This window comes from Rhinolophus sinicus, chromosome 13 (genome assembly GCF_057876585.1).
Source record: "Rhinolophus sinicus isolate RSI-liver-muscle chromosome 13, RSI-T2T, whole genome shotgun sequence".
Taxonomy (NCBI): domain Eukaryota; kingdom Metazoa; phylum Chordata; class Mammalia; order Chiroptera; family Rhinolophidae; genus Rhinolophus; species Rhinolophus sinicus.
The window spans coordinates 19,799,225-19,812,692 of NC_142513.1; the positions used below are offsets into that span (position 1 = coordinate 19,799,225).

General features: G+C 51.5%; 1 protein-coding gene across 10 annotated transcripts in view; it reads right to left on the reverse strand.

Moving 5' to 3' along the window:
• Positions 1 to 13,468, reverse strand: part of CEP250 (centrosomal protein 250) — a 40,629-nt gene that overhangs the window by 5,667 nt on the left and 21,494 nt on the right. For all 10 annotated transcript variants that reach the window (XR_016018194.1, XM_088789174.1, XM_088789175.1 and 7 more), the window contains 10 exons: positions 12,318 to 12,485; positions 11,776 to 11,910; positions 10,203 to 10,346; positions 9,406 to 9,539; positions 7,858 to 7,996; positions 6,550 to 6,892; positions 5,890 to 6,011; positions 4,513 to 4,633; positions 3,395 to 3,516; positions 271 to 2,880 (listed from right to left, as the gene is read on the reverse strand). Coding sequence is in view for 9 of the 10 variants with exons in the window: in XM_088789174.1 (XP_088645300.1) it covers positions 271 to 2,880; positions 3,395 to 3,516; positions 4,513 to 4,633; positions 5,890 to 6,011; positions 6,550 to 6,892; positions 7,858 to 7,996; positions 9,406 to 9,539; positions 10,203 to 10,346; positions 11,776 to 11,910; positions 12,318 to 12,485 (4,038 nt within the window). In the remaining variant the exon portion in view is untranslated. The remainder of the gene's footprint in view (positions 1 to 270; positions 2,881 to 3,394; positions 3,517 to 4,512; positions 4,634 to 5,889; positions 6,012 to 6,549; positions 6,893 to 7,857; positions 7,997 to 9,405; positions 9,540 to 10,202; positions 10,347 to 11,775; positions 11,911 to 12,317; positions 12,486 to 13,468) is intronic.

Below are 13,468 nucleotides of genomic sequence, written 5' to 3' on the forward strand. Positions count from 1 at the left end.
AAATTTCCCCAATGAGGCACTAATTATAATCAGGCACTGCATCCTAATTGCTTATCCACTAAACTATAAGCTCTCTGAGGGCAGGGCCTGTGGGTGTCTTATTCTCTTTGTATCCCCCCCAGACTAGCACAATAACCTGGATTCCACTTATGTTGAGGTGGTTGTGCGCTCAGCTTTCCCACACCCTGGCTACAAGCCGCCTGAGCTCAGATACACAGGGCACTGCCCCCACCCACCCCCCGCTGCCCTTACCAGCGTGGAGTGACTCACCTGCAGCCTCTGCTGTTCCGAGTCCCGCTCCAGGATAGAGGCTTGTAGGAACATGGCGACCTCCTGCGGATTGCTGACACTGGCCTTGCTCTGGGCCAGGGACAGCGCCAACTCCTGGGCCTTCTCCCTCCACTCGATCTCCCTGGCCTCCGTCTGCCTCAGGGCTGCCTGTAGTCGCTCCAGCTCCTGCTGCAGCCTGGGCCCTAAAGAATCAAGTTTTGTAGAGGGCTCCTCCGCTGGGGAGGCTTCGTGGCTGTGGGCTGAGTCCTCCAGATTCTTCCTTTGCTCCCTCAGCTCCAGGATCTCCTCTTCCTTTCGGGCTAGAGTCAGCTGTAGCTCCCTTAGGCTCTCACAAAGGCGCCTCACCTCTTCCTCTGTTCTCTCCTGCCCTGGGTCCTGCTTCTCTTGGGTCACATCCTCTCGGACCCTCTGGGCCAGAGACTTCTCCAGCAGCTGCCTCTGTTTCTTCCGACGTCGCAGATCTTCATCCCTCCGGGCAAGTGCCTGCTGGAGCTCCTGCACGGCCTCCTGGTGTCGGAGATCCCGGTCCCGGATCTCGCCTTCCCGCTTCCTCAGGGCCTCCTCCAGCTGCCGTGCTTGTGCCTGGCACGAGTCCAGGGCAGCCTGCAAGGTGGCGATGCTGGCCTCCAGGCTGCGGCTCAGGGCTGCCTGCTCAAGGAGATGCTGCTCTTTCTCCTGCAGGGCAGCTTGAGCCTTGCCGAGGGCCTTCTGCAGAGCCTCAGCCTGGCCCCGGGCAGCCTCCTCCCAGTGCTGCGAGGACTGGCTGTCTGCCCGCAGGGCCTGCAGCTCCTGGTCCCGTTCCTTGAGCGTTGCCTGTGCCTGCAGCCAGCTGTCTCGCAGGGCCTTGGCCTCTGCCTCGTGCTCCTGTGCCTGCTCTGCGCACTGCTGCTGGAGGGCCAGCAGAGCCTTCTCCTGCTCCCGAGACTCAGCTCTTAGGTCACCCAACACCTCCTCCAGGGCCTGTACCCGCTGTCCCTCCACTGCCAGCTCTTCCTGGAGCCTTCGCACGTGTTCCTTGTGGTCCTCGAGCTCTCCCTGGCGCTCATTCAGTGTCACATGGGCCTGCTCCAGAGCGCCCAGCAGGGCACTCGCCTTCTCCTTCACATTTTCCTCCTGTCCCTGCGCCTGCCGCTGTTGGTGCTGCAGGGCCTCGAGTTCCTGGTCCCTCTGGGCCAGGGCTCTCTGGGCCTCTTCCAGCTGACCCTGAAGTGACTGTTCTTTCAGCTCCCCTTGTTCCCTGGCTTCCTGCAGGTGCCGCTGCAGTGCCACTATCTCCTGCTCTCGCTGGGTCAGGAGTACGCTGGTCTCCCCTACCTTCCTGTGTAAGCCCTGGAGCTGCTGATCCAGCTGGTCTTTGTGCAGCTGAAGTTCCTGGATACGCTCCTGCTGGCATTCCACCTCCTTCTCCTTGTCGCGCAGGATCAGCTTCATGTGCTCCAGGCTCCCGCGCTGTGCTTTACTCGGGCCCTTCCCTTCCTCTGCCCGCTCCTGCATCAGCTGCCTCTGAGAGGCCAGCTCCCGGCCTCGCTCTCGCAAGGACAGCTTGATCTGTTCCAGGTCCTCCTCTAGGATCTTGGTCTGTAGTGTCCTCTGATCTTCCAGGACCTGAATCCTCTCCTTCTGCAGCACCATCTCCTGATCCCTCTTCTCGAGGTCCTGAGTCAGATGTTCTTTCTGCCTCTGCAGCAACTCGACCTGTTCTCGCTGGGACTTCACCTCCTGGCCCTTCTCCTGGAGCTCTCTCGCCAGGAGGCTGCTGTGGCTCTCCAGCTCCTGGATCTGGCTGCTTTGCGCTTGCAGCTCCTGGCTCTTTTCCTCCAGGTCCAGGGTAAGGTGGGTCAGAGCCACCCTTTGCATCTCCCTCTGGCCCTCCAGCTCCTCAATTGCCTTTTGCTGGCACTCCATTTTATGATGGTTTTCCTCTAGTTCCAGGGCCAGGCAGTCCAGAGTGACCAACTGCTTCTTCAGATCCTGAATCTGTGTTTTCTGGGACTCGATCACTTGGGCCTTCTTCTCGAGTTCTAGAAGCTGATGCTCCAAGATGTTCCTCTGCGTCTCTCGATCCTTCTCGAGCTCTTTGATCTGCTCCCTCTGCAGAGTCAGCTTCTGCTCTCGCTCCTGGACGGCCATGGGCAGATGCTCTAAAACAGACCTACACGTCTCCAGCTCCTGAATCCGTTCCTGCTGCAGATCTACCTCTTGGTTCCTCTTCTTCAGGTCCAGAGACAGCAATTCCAAAGCAGCCTTTTGCATTTCCCGCTGCTTCTCCAGCTCCCGGATGTTTTCCTGCAAGGCCTCCACCTCCCCTTCTCTTTCGGACAGGGCCTGGGCCAGGAGAGCCAAATTCTCCTGTAGAGCCTTCCCGTGGGCCACCTTCAGCTCTCCCTGCTCTTGCAGAGCCTGGGCTCTCTCGCGCTCACTCTCCACCTCCTCATTTTTCAGTTTCAGAGCTGAGCGAGCCGTCCTCAGGTCTTCTTCCAGGACCCCAGCAGCACTTGCCTGGGCCCTGGCTTCTGCAACAGATGCTTGCAGCTGTTGCACCTGCGCTGTCAGGTTCTCCTTGGCTGTCTGAAGTAACTCTCGCTCATTCTGGAAAACAAGATGCACAACAACCTTAGACTATACTCCCTCGGTACCGTCACACCAACACAGGCCCTTTCTTTCCTTACTTTGTACTGTAGCACCATGATCAAGGACTTGGGGAAAACAAACAAACAAACAAATAAACAACAACAAACTAGTGCATTCCACTTAAGCTAATACTGTGAAAGAACGTCCTTACCATATCCCAGGGCTCTGCTATGCCCAGAGGACAAAGCCTGGTACAAATGAACCAGCCCAGACTCTGGTCCTTTGGAGCAAGGGACAAACATCTCAACATCAATTTGGAACAATTAATTGAAGGAGGATTCGCTGGGGCTTTCATAATGACCCTCGGGGATGTGGGGACAGCCAGAGAAACTGAGACACTGCTGAAGGATGTTGGGTGCTACATATGGATGGGGTACGGCCATTGGCCAAGATGGACCTGGGAGCTAGAGCCTGAGCTCTGAGGAACCTCCTCCCTGAAGCAACCCCCTCCCCCAAACCAGCACGACCTTACCTGGGCTTCCATTCCCTGCAGCTCTGCTCGCCGTAGGCGACTCTGTAAGGACGCCACAGTTTCGTGCAGTTCCGTCAGCTCACTCTCCAGGGAGTTCTGTTTTCCTTCCCACCTGGATTTCTCTTTGGGAAGAGAGGTAGTGGAGCAGGGCCCATGGTTGGGGGTGGAGGAAAAGAGGGATGTAGACACAGATGGAGGATGGGGAACAGAATCAAAGGGGGAAAAGGCCAAGAAGGAGAGAATTACATCCAGTTTCACAGAGACATCACCCATCTGCCAGCTGCTCTTGTTTGTCTAGGCTCTTTGCTGCGTCCAGACTCATGTCTGTATCTGCTGCCCAGCTCAGCACGGCCAGATAGTCATCCCAACACGTCCTCACCCTCGTTACCTAGAGATCCTCAACCCTGGGTTCCAGCCGGGGTGGAGCTAGAGGATGCTGGAGGTCCTTGCCAGTCCCCAATTCTATAATTTTTCAGGGGTTCCTAGAGACAAGCTTTGCTCTGTTGGCTGTCCCCTGACCCCTGATGTGTATGGCTCTCAGGGAGCCCTCTGGGATATTTGCAAGACCCAGACCCACTCCCCACGTTGTCCTCTTTTCCACAGCAAAGCCTTGAGCCTCAAGACCCTCCCCTCTCCTTTCCTTTCCAAGTTCACCACCCTTTTCCAGCCCTCGGCTGTGGCACAGATACGTTCTCCCCAGAATCCCCCTCCTTCTATCTCCCAAACAAGCCCATAATCCTGCTGTCAAAGGTTAATCATTTTGGGGACATAGTTGGAGATGACGAAAATAAATAACGTGCATAAATGACAAAAGACACAGAACTTTATAATGTTCTCACAGTCCTGGCCCAGTTTTCAAATCTGCAGACAGAGAAAACGGAAGCCTAGACAGCAACTTCTCTCATTTCACCAAATCTGTTCCTCCTCATCCCTTCTGCCAGGATGGCCCTCAAAGGCCAAGCAAAGCAGAAAAATAGTCCATGGGGTCATTACCCTTTGGAGATGCCTCTAAGTTTCTTCTCAGGGAGTGGCTGTGAGGCCTATTCCTGCCCTTTCTGGGCTTCCCGCCTCTCCGCTCTCCTCCCTCCAAATCCCTCTGCCTGCCTTGAGCTCCTCACCTTCCTGGTTCTGAGAGAGCTGTTTCTGCAGATCCTGCAATTCTGCGTAGCCCTGGCTCTTCTCAGCCTCTGCGTCAGTGAGACGCTGTTCCAGCTTCTTCACCTGATCCCTCAGGTCATCCTGGGAAAGCAAGGGCATGGCTAACCTCAAGTCCCTCAGCGTCCACAAAGCTATGCCAGTCCGGGGCTCAAGCCCTCTCCTTCCCCTCAGCCTCTGCGGGGGTCTGCCATCGTGCACCTACTCCCACATTGCTGGGTTCTTTATCTCTGAACTCGTGTGCATTTGGCTTCCCAAAGTGATGGCAGGCTCTGCTCTGACGGGAGCCTTGAATCTCTTTCTGTCCCATCTGTTATTTGAAATATAAAATCTTAGCCCAAGGTCACCTCTCTTCTTCCCGAACTCCTACTGCAAAGCTTGCCTCAAAGGTCACTTCTTCTTTCCTCTGACCTTCCCCAAATCAGAACGAATCGTCCCTTCCTCCTATTATCATGTGCATCTGTTATTGTTCCATCTAATTCTATCAGTTCTGCTTTATCTTAGGATGCGGCTTGGCTCCTCAACCATGTCACAAGCCTTCTTGAGTGTCGTGAGGCTTCCTGAGGGCTGAAATCAGGTCTTTCTGCTTTTTGTGTCCCTAGCTCAGAGTGGCTGGCAAAATGGTTGCACTCAATTTTTATTTTTATTTTTTTTATTGGGGAACATTGGGGAACAGTGTGTTTTTCCAGGACTCATCAGCTCCAAATCAAGTCATTGTTTTCAATCTAGTTGTGGAGGGTGCAGCTCAGCTCCAAATCAAGTCGTTGTTTTCACTCTAGTTGTAGAGGGCGCAGCTCACTGGCCCATGTGGGAATCGAACTGGCGACCGGGGTGTTATGAGCACTACGCTCTAACCAACTAAGCCAACCGGCTGCCCTGCACTCAATTTTTATTGACTGATAAGTTCACTCTGTGGTGGAATTTGCAGGACATTTAGTTCAGTCTTAGGCCTAGAGTGTTCCTATAAATATGGCAATCTCTGATCTCAGTGGTCCCCAGTTTGTTGGGTTTTTCTTGGAGGTTTTGAAACCAAGAATAACTGATGGCTGAGAGAAAAATGATGCAAAACTCTATCACACATCTGTAAGGGATTTTCAATTTACAGGGCTCCCATAAGTCCCTTACTCACTTAATCCTCACAACCCCCTGAGGCAGGAATGATTTTCCCTACTTGACTAGGAAAACCAAGGCCCAGGAAACCACATGCCTTATTCATGGTGGCCATGATATAGGTGGAACTCATCCCAACCTGACCTCAGGAAGAAAACGGGTCAAACTACCTTATGAGTTTTTTTGGGAGGGGAAGGGAAGAAGTCAAGGAAGGAGAGCGGGAAACATACCCGGGCCTGCCGAGTCTTCCAAAGGTCTTGGTGGAGCTTGTGGAGGGCAGACGCCACCGCCTCAGCCGAAAGAGCTGTCAGGAGTGGCCCTCTCTTAAAGAGGATTCTTGCTCCATTCTGGTCTGAACAAATGAGGAAACACCTCCTGACTTGGTTGCACTATGAAAAGGAACAGCCATACCTCCCCAGACATGGCCTTGGCCTTTCCACTGATTCCCTCTTCTCCTCAAAGAAGCCCTTGTCAGCAGTTCACTCATCATGCACTTTCTGCACACCTGTGTGTCAGGCACTGCACTGGGTACTAGGTAACGCTAGCTGTCATTTGTTAGGCATTTAGTAAGTGCCAGGAAATGTGGGAGCTATTTCACCTCTGTAATCTCATTAGCTCCTTAGAAAAATCCTGAGAGATGGTTACTTTTAACATCCTCATTTTATAGTTGAGAAAATCAAACTCAGAGAGGACAGGTGACTTGCCCAAGGACACACCCATCTAGCAAATGGCAGAGCTGGGATTCAAACTCTGACTGAATTAATTCCAGAGTCTGTGGCCTTAGCCTCGATGCATATTGCCTAACGAACCACATTCCCCCCTTTCCTTTTTCCCTGGGAGCTAGGCCTGGCTTTGGCCCAAAGGACTGAGTTCTTGGGTGGTTGCCTCACCTGGCTCAGGGCCCCAGAGGGAGGGAGCAGAATCTCCCCCACCACTCAGCTCAGGCCGGCTCTCACAACCAGACCCCAGGGCCTGCTGCAGGACAGAATAGAGACTGGCTAGCTGGGCCTGGGCATGGTGCCCTGGCTGCTGCTCTGCCGCCAGTGCCTCCAGCTGGCTCTCCATGCTGCGCAGTCGCAGCTGTAGTTGGGCTGCCTTGGTTTCTTGGGCCCACAGGGACGCTCGCAGCTGCTTCTCTGTTACTCGACATGTCTCTAGGTCTTCCAGTAGCTGTGCTTCCTGGGCCAGAAAGTCAGTCTCCTTCTCCTTCACCTCCTGCTTCAGTAATTCCACCTGTGGGGAAGAAGTCAGTCATTCTCTGGAGGGCGTGGATAGCCTCCCGTCAGACCCTCTCCGGCCTGACCCCACTCAATGCCTGTGCAAACCTTGATCAATGGCAAAATTTCAGTAGGCTCAGCTCTCCAGCAGGGAGGGAGGGCTCTGGAATGAGTGTGAGCCTAGATCTGACCTGCATGCTTCCCTACTGACTCCTGACACGTGGGCATAGGCTATGCAAATAGGCTTTGGCCCTGGTCTCCTTGGCAACTATGCCAGCTCCCTGCTATGATGAGAACTCAGCATCAAACCCTGACACTGAGCGTAAGAAGATCAGTCACGATAAAAATGGCTACCATTTATTGAATGCTTATTGTATTCATGACTTTATATATTCCTATAATGCTTAAGAATCATCATCCTTGTTTTATGAAGAAACTGATGCTCACACAACCCGGAAGCAGTAGAGCTGGAGTCAAACCCAGGACTGACTATCAACCAGACGTGGGTCTTTACCTGCTGCAGCCTGCTGTCTATCTGTTACTTCTTCACTCTTCCCCTCCCAGTCCCAGCTTTCCTCTGGACCCAAGGTCTGGGGTCCTCCTGTGAGCAAATGGAGTCCCTGGAAGTCCTGCTGCTGCTTCCTGTGCCTTGCCAAGCAGACCAAGCATACAGGGATGTGGCCGTGCTTGAACCAGGCCTGTATGAGCTCTGCCCCTTTGGGGACTATGTTCTGGGCTGCCAGGCTCCCCACAGGGGTCTGTTTCCAACTCGGGGTCAGCTTCCCAAGCCCCAACCCTGCCCAGTCTTGGCTTCCCCTCCTGCCAGGCTGCTGAAATGCCAGCATACCACGTAATGAGGAAAAAAGAGAAAGGTCCTCTTTATGAGAGGACTCTGAACAATTAGCACCCCCACTCCCCACACACACACTTCGGGAGCAGGCTCCCACCAAGGACCAGGGCCATAACCAGTGTGGGTAGTACCTGGGCACTGAGCTCTTTCTGCCCTTCCTGGGCCTCCTGCATATCCTGGCGCAGGGAGCTCAGCTCTTGTTGTCGAACGGAGTCAGCTTCTTGTAAAACAAGGAGTCTCTGTTCCTTTTCCACCAGCGACAGAGTCAGGCTAAAAAGAGAGGGGTCAGAGGGCTAGACCATTCTCTCAGGGAATGAAGAACTACCTTCTCATCTGATTGTTCTAAACACAGTATTGATAATCAAAATAGAAACAGTAATGTGTAGCAATAAAAGCTACCATTTATCGAGCTCCTAGGTACTTCATGAATATGATGCTTCATTTCAACTTCATAGTTTATTCTTCTTTGGGAAATTCCAGAAATATCTGGACAATACCTCAGACTCTACATGTCCAATTCTTCCCATCCCCTCTGTACCTCCCCTCCCCTAATCATCCCCTACCGGGTTCCCTAGCTCAGTGAATGCACCTCCATCTACTCAGTGGCCCAACTCAGAAGCCTTGACCATCTCAGAATTCCCCCTTCATCCTACCTTTATCCAATTGATGACTGCATATAACTATTCCAACCTCCGTAACGTCCCTTGAACCCCTTTCCTCTCCCGCTGTCCCATGACCCTACCCTGGTTCAGCTTTAGTCACCTCTCATCCAGACAACTGTACCAGTCTCCTAACTGGTCTTCCTGCCTCTCGTTTCATCAACTAAAGGATCTGCCCTTCTCCAAGCTCCTACAGCCCAGAGAATACACATTGCTTTTCCTTCTGGGTGGTCTTACCTCATTCCTGATGTTTTGTGTCATCACTGTCCCTTTTAATATATCATAAATTGAATTGTGTTGCGTTCCCTGATTAAAGCCCTCCAATGGTTTCCTACAAAACCTAAAATAACTACCTGCTGCTTCCTGTGACTTACAAAATCTTGAATGATATGGCCCTGTTTCACTCATGTCACTCTCTCTTCAGTCCCCAGGCTCCAGTCACACCGTACTTTCAGTTTCACCAAACACCCAAGCTTTGGTCTGCCTCAGAGCCACTAGTGTGATCTCCATCCCTACCATATAGAACGCTCCCACCCCTTTGCATGGCGGCTCCATTTCATCCTTCAGTGCTCAGTTTAAATGCAACCTCCTGAGGAAGGCCTGCCCTAGCATGTAAAGTAGATCTCCCCCAGCCGTCCCCATTTCTATTGCAGCATTCTCTTTCTTTCCTCCACACCATGTAACGTAACCTGCAATAATTTAATTTGGGGATTACTTGGTTCGTGTCTTCCCCACAAAACTGTAAGTTCTGTTGAAGCAGGGACCATACTGTCTTGTTTATCACTGTATCCTCGGCCCCTTGCATAGTGCCTGATGCATAGTGCATGTTATCTAAATATTTACTAAATAAATGAAGTGTAGGCTTTGAAGACAGGGACCACGTTCTCTCCACATGGCTACCTGTGCAGCCCAGAACTGGGGACATGAAAGGCTAGGTGACCTGAGCAGAGAACTGTCAACCTCACAGTGACCACTGCAGCCAGAGAGGCAAAAGCCAACTCCACAGCCTGTGTAGCCTACCTGGCTTTCTCTCTCTCCAGCTCCTTCTGAACTCGGCTGCACTCCTGGGCCTCTCTGAGCTTCTCCTGAAACTCCTGCTCCACCAGCCTCCGGGAGTCATCTTGGGAAAGCAGCTGAGACTTCAAGTCCTCCACCTGGACAAGTTCAGGACATGAGGACCAAGGGCAGGGGGCCAGTGGGAGGATGCTTGTCACCTAAGGCTTTAGGGTCCTTAGAGGTTTACCACAATCAGCAGCTCATTTCCAGGGCTCTGGAGGGTCCACTGATCCTTGTACACTCTTCTTAACCACACCCCTCCCCAAACAGCACTCAGCCTAGTCGTCTGTCTCCCCAGCCTCACATATGCTGGATAAAGGCAGGCACAGAAAAAAATCTTGGCTGAATATAACCAAGCCCAAAGGCAAGCGATGGGCAAGTGTATAGGGATTGTATTTGTTTAAAATGAATAATCAGAACACCATCTGATATAGGATTCAGAGAAGGAAAAGCAATCAGAATAAGAAAAGCAACCTGGTATGTAAGAATAGTGGGTCTATGTGGAAAATGGAAAGCACAGCTGACTGCGGCTGCCCGAGAAAATATAAGTTCTGTGGTCATCACAGAGAGATTGCGATCCAGGGCTCTGAGAGGCACGTGCTCAACTCTGAGCGTCCTTCAATCTTCCACTCAGTGCTGAGGCCTGCCCTTCCTCTCCCCAGCTCAGGCAGCAGGACCAAGGTTTCCCTTGTCCTGCAGGAGGGAGTCGGGGAGCCTGGTGATGCTGGGGAAGGGCTGTGGGGCTGGGAGGAAGGAGGGACCTGTTTCTGCAGGTCTATCTTATCCTGCAGCAGGGTGCGGCCCTCTTCTCGGAGGGCAGCGAGGTCGTCTCTGTGCTGCTCGGCTCCCTGCTCCAGCTCCTGCTGAGCCTCCCGGAGCTGGGTCTGCAGCATCCCAGTGGTCTCCTGCAAAGGGAGAAGACAGCTGAGCGTAGAAGAAAGCTTCCACAGGGTCCTTGGTCTTGAAATTTGTGTTGTTGAAATCTGTGTCGTATAAATACTGTTATTTTCACTTGGGCTGGAAGAAGCTGAGGAGGGCGTGACAACCCACATTGTTTCCATGATACCCTGCGACCTCGCTCCTCACTTGTTATTCCCTCTCCTCCCTCACAAAGTACGCTGGCTCCCCTGGGCGTTCTTGGTCAGGGTCCCTGAGTTGGCAGCAGTCCCTTACCCAGAAAATCATAACAGCCTCCTGTTGCATAGCCCTACTTCCACTTCATACCACCCACCCCTACACACACACACACACACACACACACACACTCCACTCAGGAGCTAAAGTATTTTAAATACCGTCCAACAGTTTCCCACTGCCCTTAGAACAAAGTCCAGGCTCTGACCATGGCTGACAAAGGGCTCCTGCCTACCTTTCCACTTGCCCAAGCTTATCAGGCTGGAGATATGTTGCCTCCTTTCTTTCCTTGAACTTCCCAAACCCTTTGCTGTCTGTCCCAGGGCCTTCCTGATGCCTCTTTCCTCTGCCGAAACTGTTCTTCAAATGGCTGGCTCCTTTTCTTTCTTTTTAATGGTTTTATTGGTATAGTTCACACACCATACATGTCACCCACTTAGAGTGTACAATTCAGTAGTTTATAGTATATTCACAGAGTTGTGCAACTATCACCAGGATCAATTTTAGAACATGTTTATCACCTCAGAAAGAAACCCTGCATCCTCCCCATTCCCTATTCCCGTCCCAACCACTCATCTACTCTCCTTCCTCCATTGTATGTTTTTAGCTTCTTTGTCAAAAATTATCTGTCCATATTTATGTGGTTTTATTTCTGGGTTCTCAATTCGATTCCATTGGTCTATATACTCTCTGTCTCTATCGATTTGCCTATTCTGGACATTTCCTATCAATGGAATCATACACCGCGTGGCCTCTTGTGACTGGCTTCTTTCACTTAGCATAATGTTTTCAAGGTCCGTCACTGTTGTTTCATGGGGCTGACTCCTTTTAACTTTCAGTCTCAGCTCAAAATGTCACTTTCTCGTGAGGTCCTCCCTGACCACCTTGTCCAAAATGGCCTCCTTTTAATCCCTCTCGATTATATCACCCTATTCATTTCCTTTACAGCACTTACTACAACCTGTGATTATCTCATTTATTTTGTGTCTGCTCATCTTCATTAGTCTCTGCTACTAGAATGGAAGCTCCTTGAGGGCAGGAACCACGTCTGTCATGTTCACTGCGTGCCACCCCTATATGCTTGTCATGTGTCAGCACGTAGCACAGGGCCTGGTGCCAAGAAGTGCCAAAGAACCGGTCAGTGTTGAATGAGTAAATCAATGCTCCTTTTTCCTCCCTGCTCAAGACCACCCTCCATACCTGTTCCTTTAACTTCTGAACCTTTATGTCCTGCCTCAGCCGTTCCAGTTGTTGGCTGGCATCTGCCAGCTCCTTCTGGGTCTGTAGCAGTGTCTCCAGGAGAGACACTCTCTCCTTCTCTGTTTCGAGCTGCATCTGTGGAGGAGCAGGAGGGCTAGGGCTTGTTGGATCAGTCGTCACCATGCTCACCCACTAGACCACCCGCACATTCCAGGTGCTTTGGGCTCTTCCGGCAAATGGGGTGGGGACTGAGGGCAAAGGAAGGTCTGAACCCACTAACTGAGAACCAGGAAGTGCAAAGATTGCCACTGGCTTGCAAGCCGACAGGAAGTGGTAAACGTTAGCCCTCCCTCAGGAAGTATGATATACTGCCGGCCCTGTGGCTAATGGTGCCAATCACCCTGCTCACTAGTAGCAAAGTGGGTCGCTATATTCTCTTCTAGAAGCCACTGCAGCACCGCTCTTGGGAGTAGAAAAGGAAGTGGTAAAAGGTAAGGGTACCACAGGTTGGACATGCAGCTCCAATCCTCTCAGCCTCTCACCTGGCATAGGGCGCTCTCGGCCTCGGCCCGTTCTTCTTCCCTCTGCGTCCGGAGGGCCTCGGTTTCCGCCTGCTGCTCCCTCAGCCGCATTTCCAGCTCCATTTTCTCCCTCTCTAGCCTCTCCAGCGCCTTACCCAGTTCCTGCTGGTGCTGGGTGCGCTCTTTCTCCTGGTCATACAAAGGAAACACTGTTAGAACCAAATAGGTGCGGAGAGGAGGCAGAAAGAGAACTGGATTAGAATAACAAGTCCACGGCTCACCAGCTGTGTGACCTTGGTACTGCTCTAAGCCTGCTTCCTCATCTGTAAAGTGAGGCTAATAATCCCTGCCTTACCTATCTCCCCAAACTTCATGAGAATCAGATGAGATTTACCAAAAAAATCAAATGGTATCATACATGTAAAAGTGCTTTCTAAAGTGCAACTGTCCCTAATAATAAGCCACAAGTATCTGTTATTTTAAAGCAACCCCAGCATGGTTGACGGTTGTAACAAGGAACTAAAGTGGCAGACTCACTCTCTGCTGCCCACTCTCCCCTGCTCAGGGTGGCGGAGTTCGCCTTCCAATAAGTCGGGCCCAGCCTAGCGAGGATAACTTCTGTATTATATACATGAGCGTTAGGACAGGGCATCCTGATCCTGCCAAACGTACAGCTGTGACCAAAGCCGTCCCTGATCTCCCAGACGAATCCAGCACCCTCTATTAGGTTCTCAGGATAGTGGTGAAGGGCTCTGCAGCCAGGCTGCCTGGGTTCCAGTCTAGTCCAACACTACTAGTGTGACCTCAGTCATTTCTATCACATCTCCATGCCTCAGTTTCCTCGTCTATAAAAAGGGGGATAACAACAGTGTCCTCCTAGGATTGCTTTGAGGATTAAGATAAGTCATGTAAAGCACATTAAAAGGTATATAGCACACAGACGACATTCGGAATTTAATACTATCTATCATTATCATCATGAATAAAATAGTACATAGGTTGAGAGGAGTGAATGCAGGTAAAATGTTCTGAACATTCCCTGTGTCATTCAGGAAAAAGGTAAATATACTGGTTAACTTGAGGTTTTTTTAAAAAATTAAACTTATTGAGATAACATTGGTTAATAACATTACATAAATTTCAGGTGTACGACATTATAATTCGATATCTGT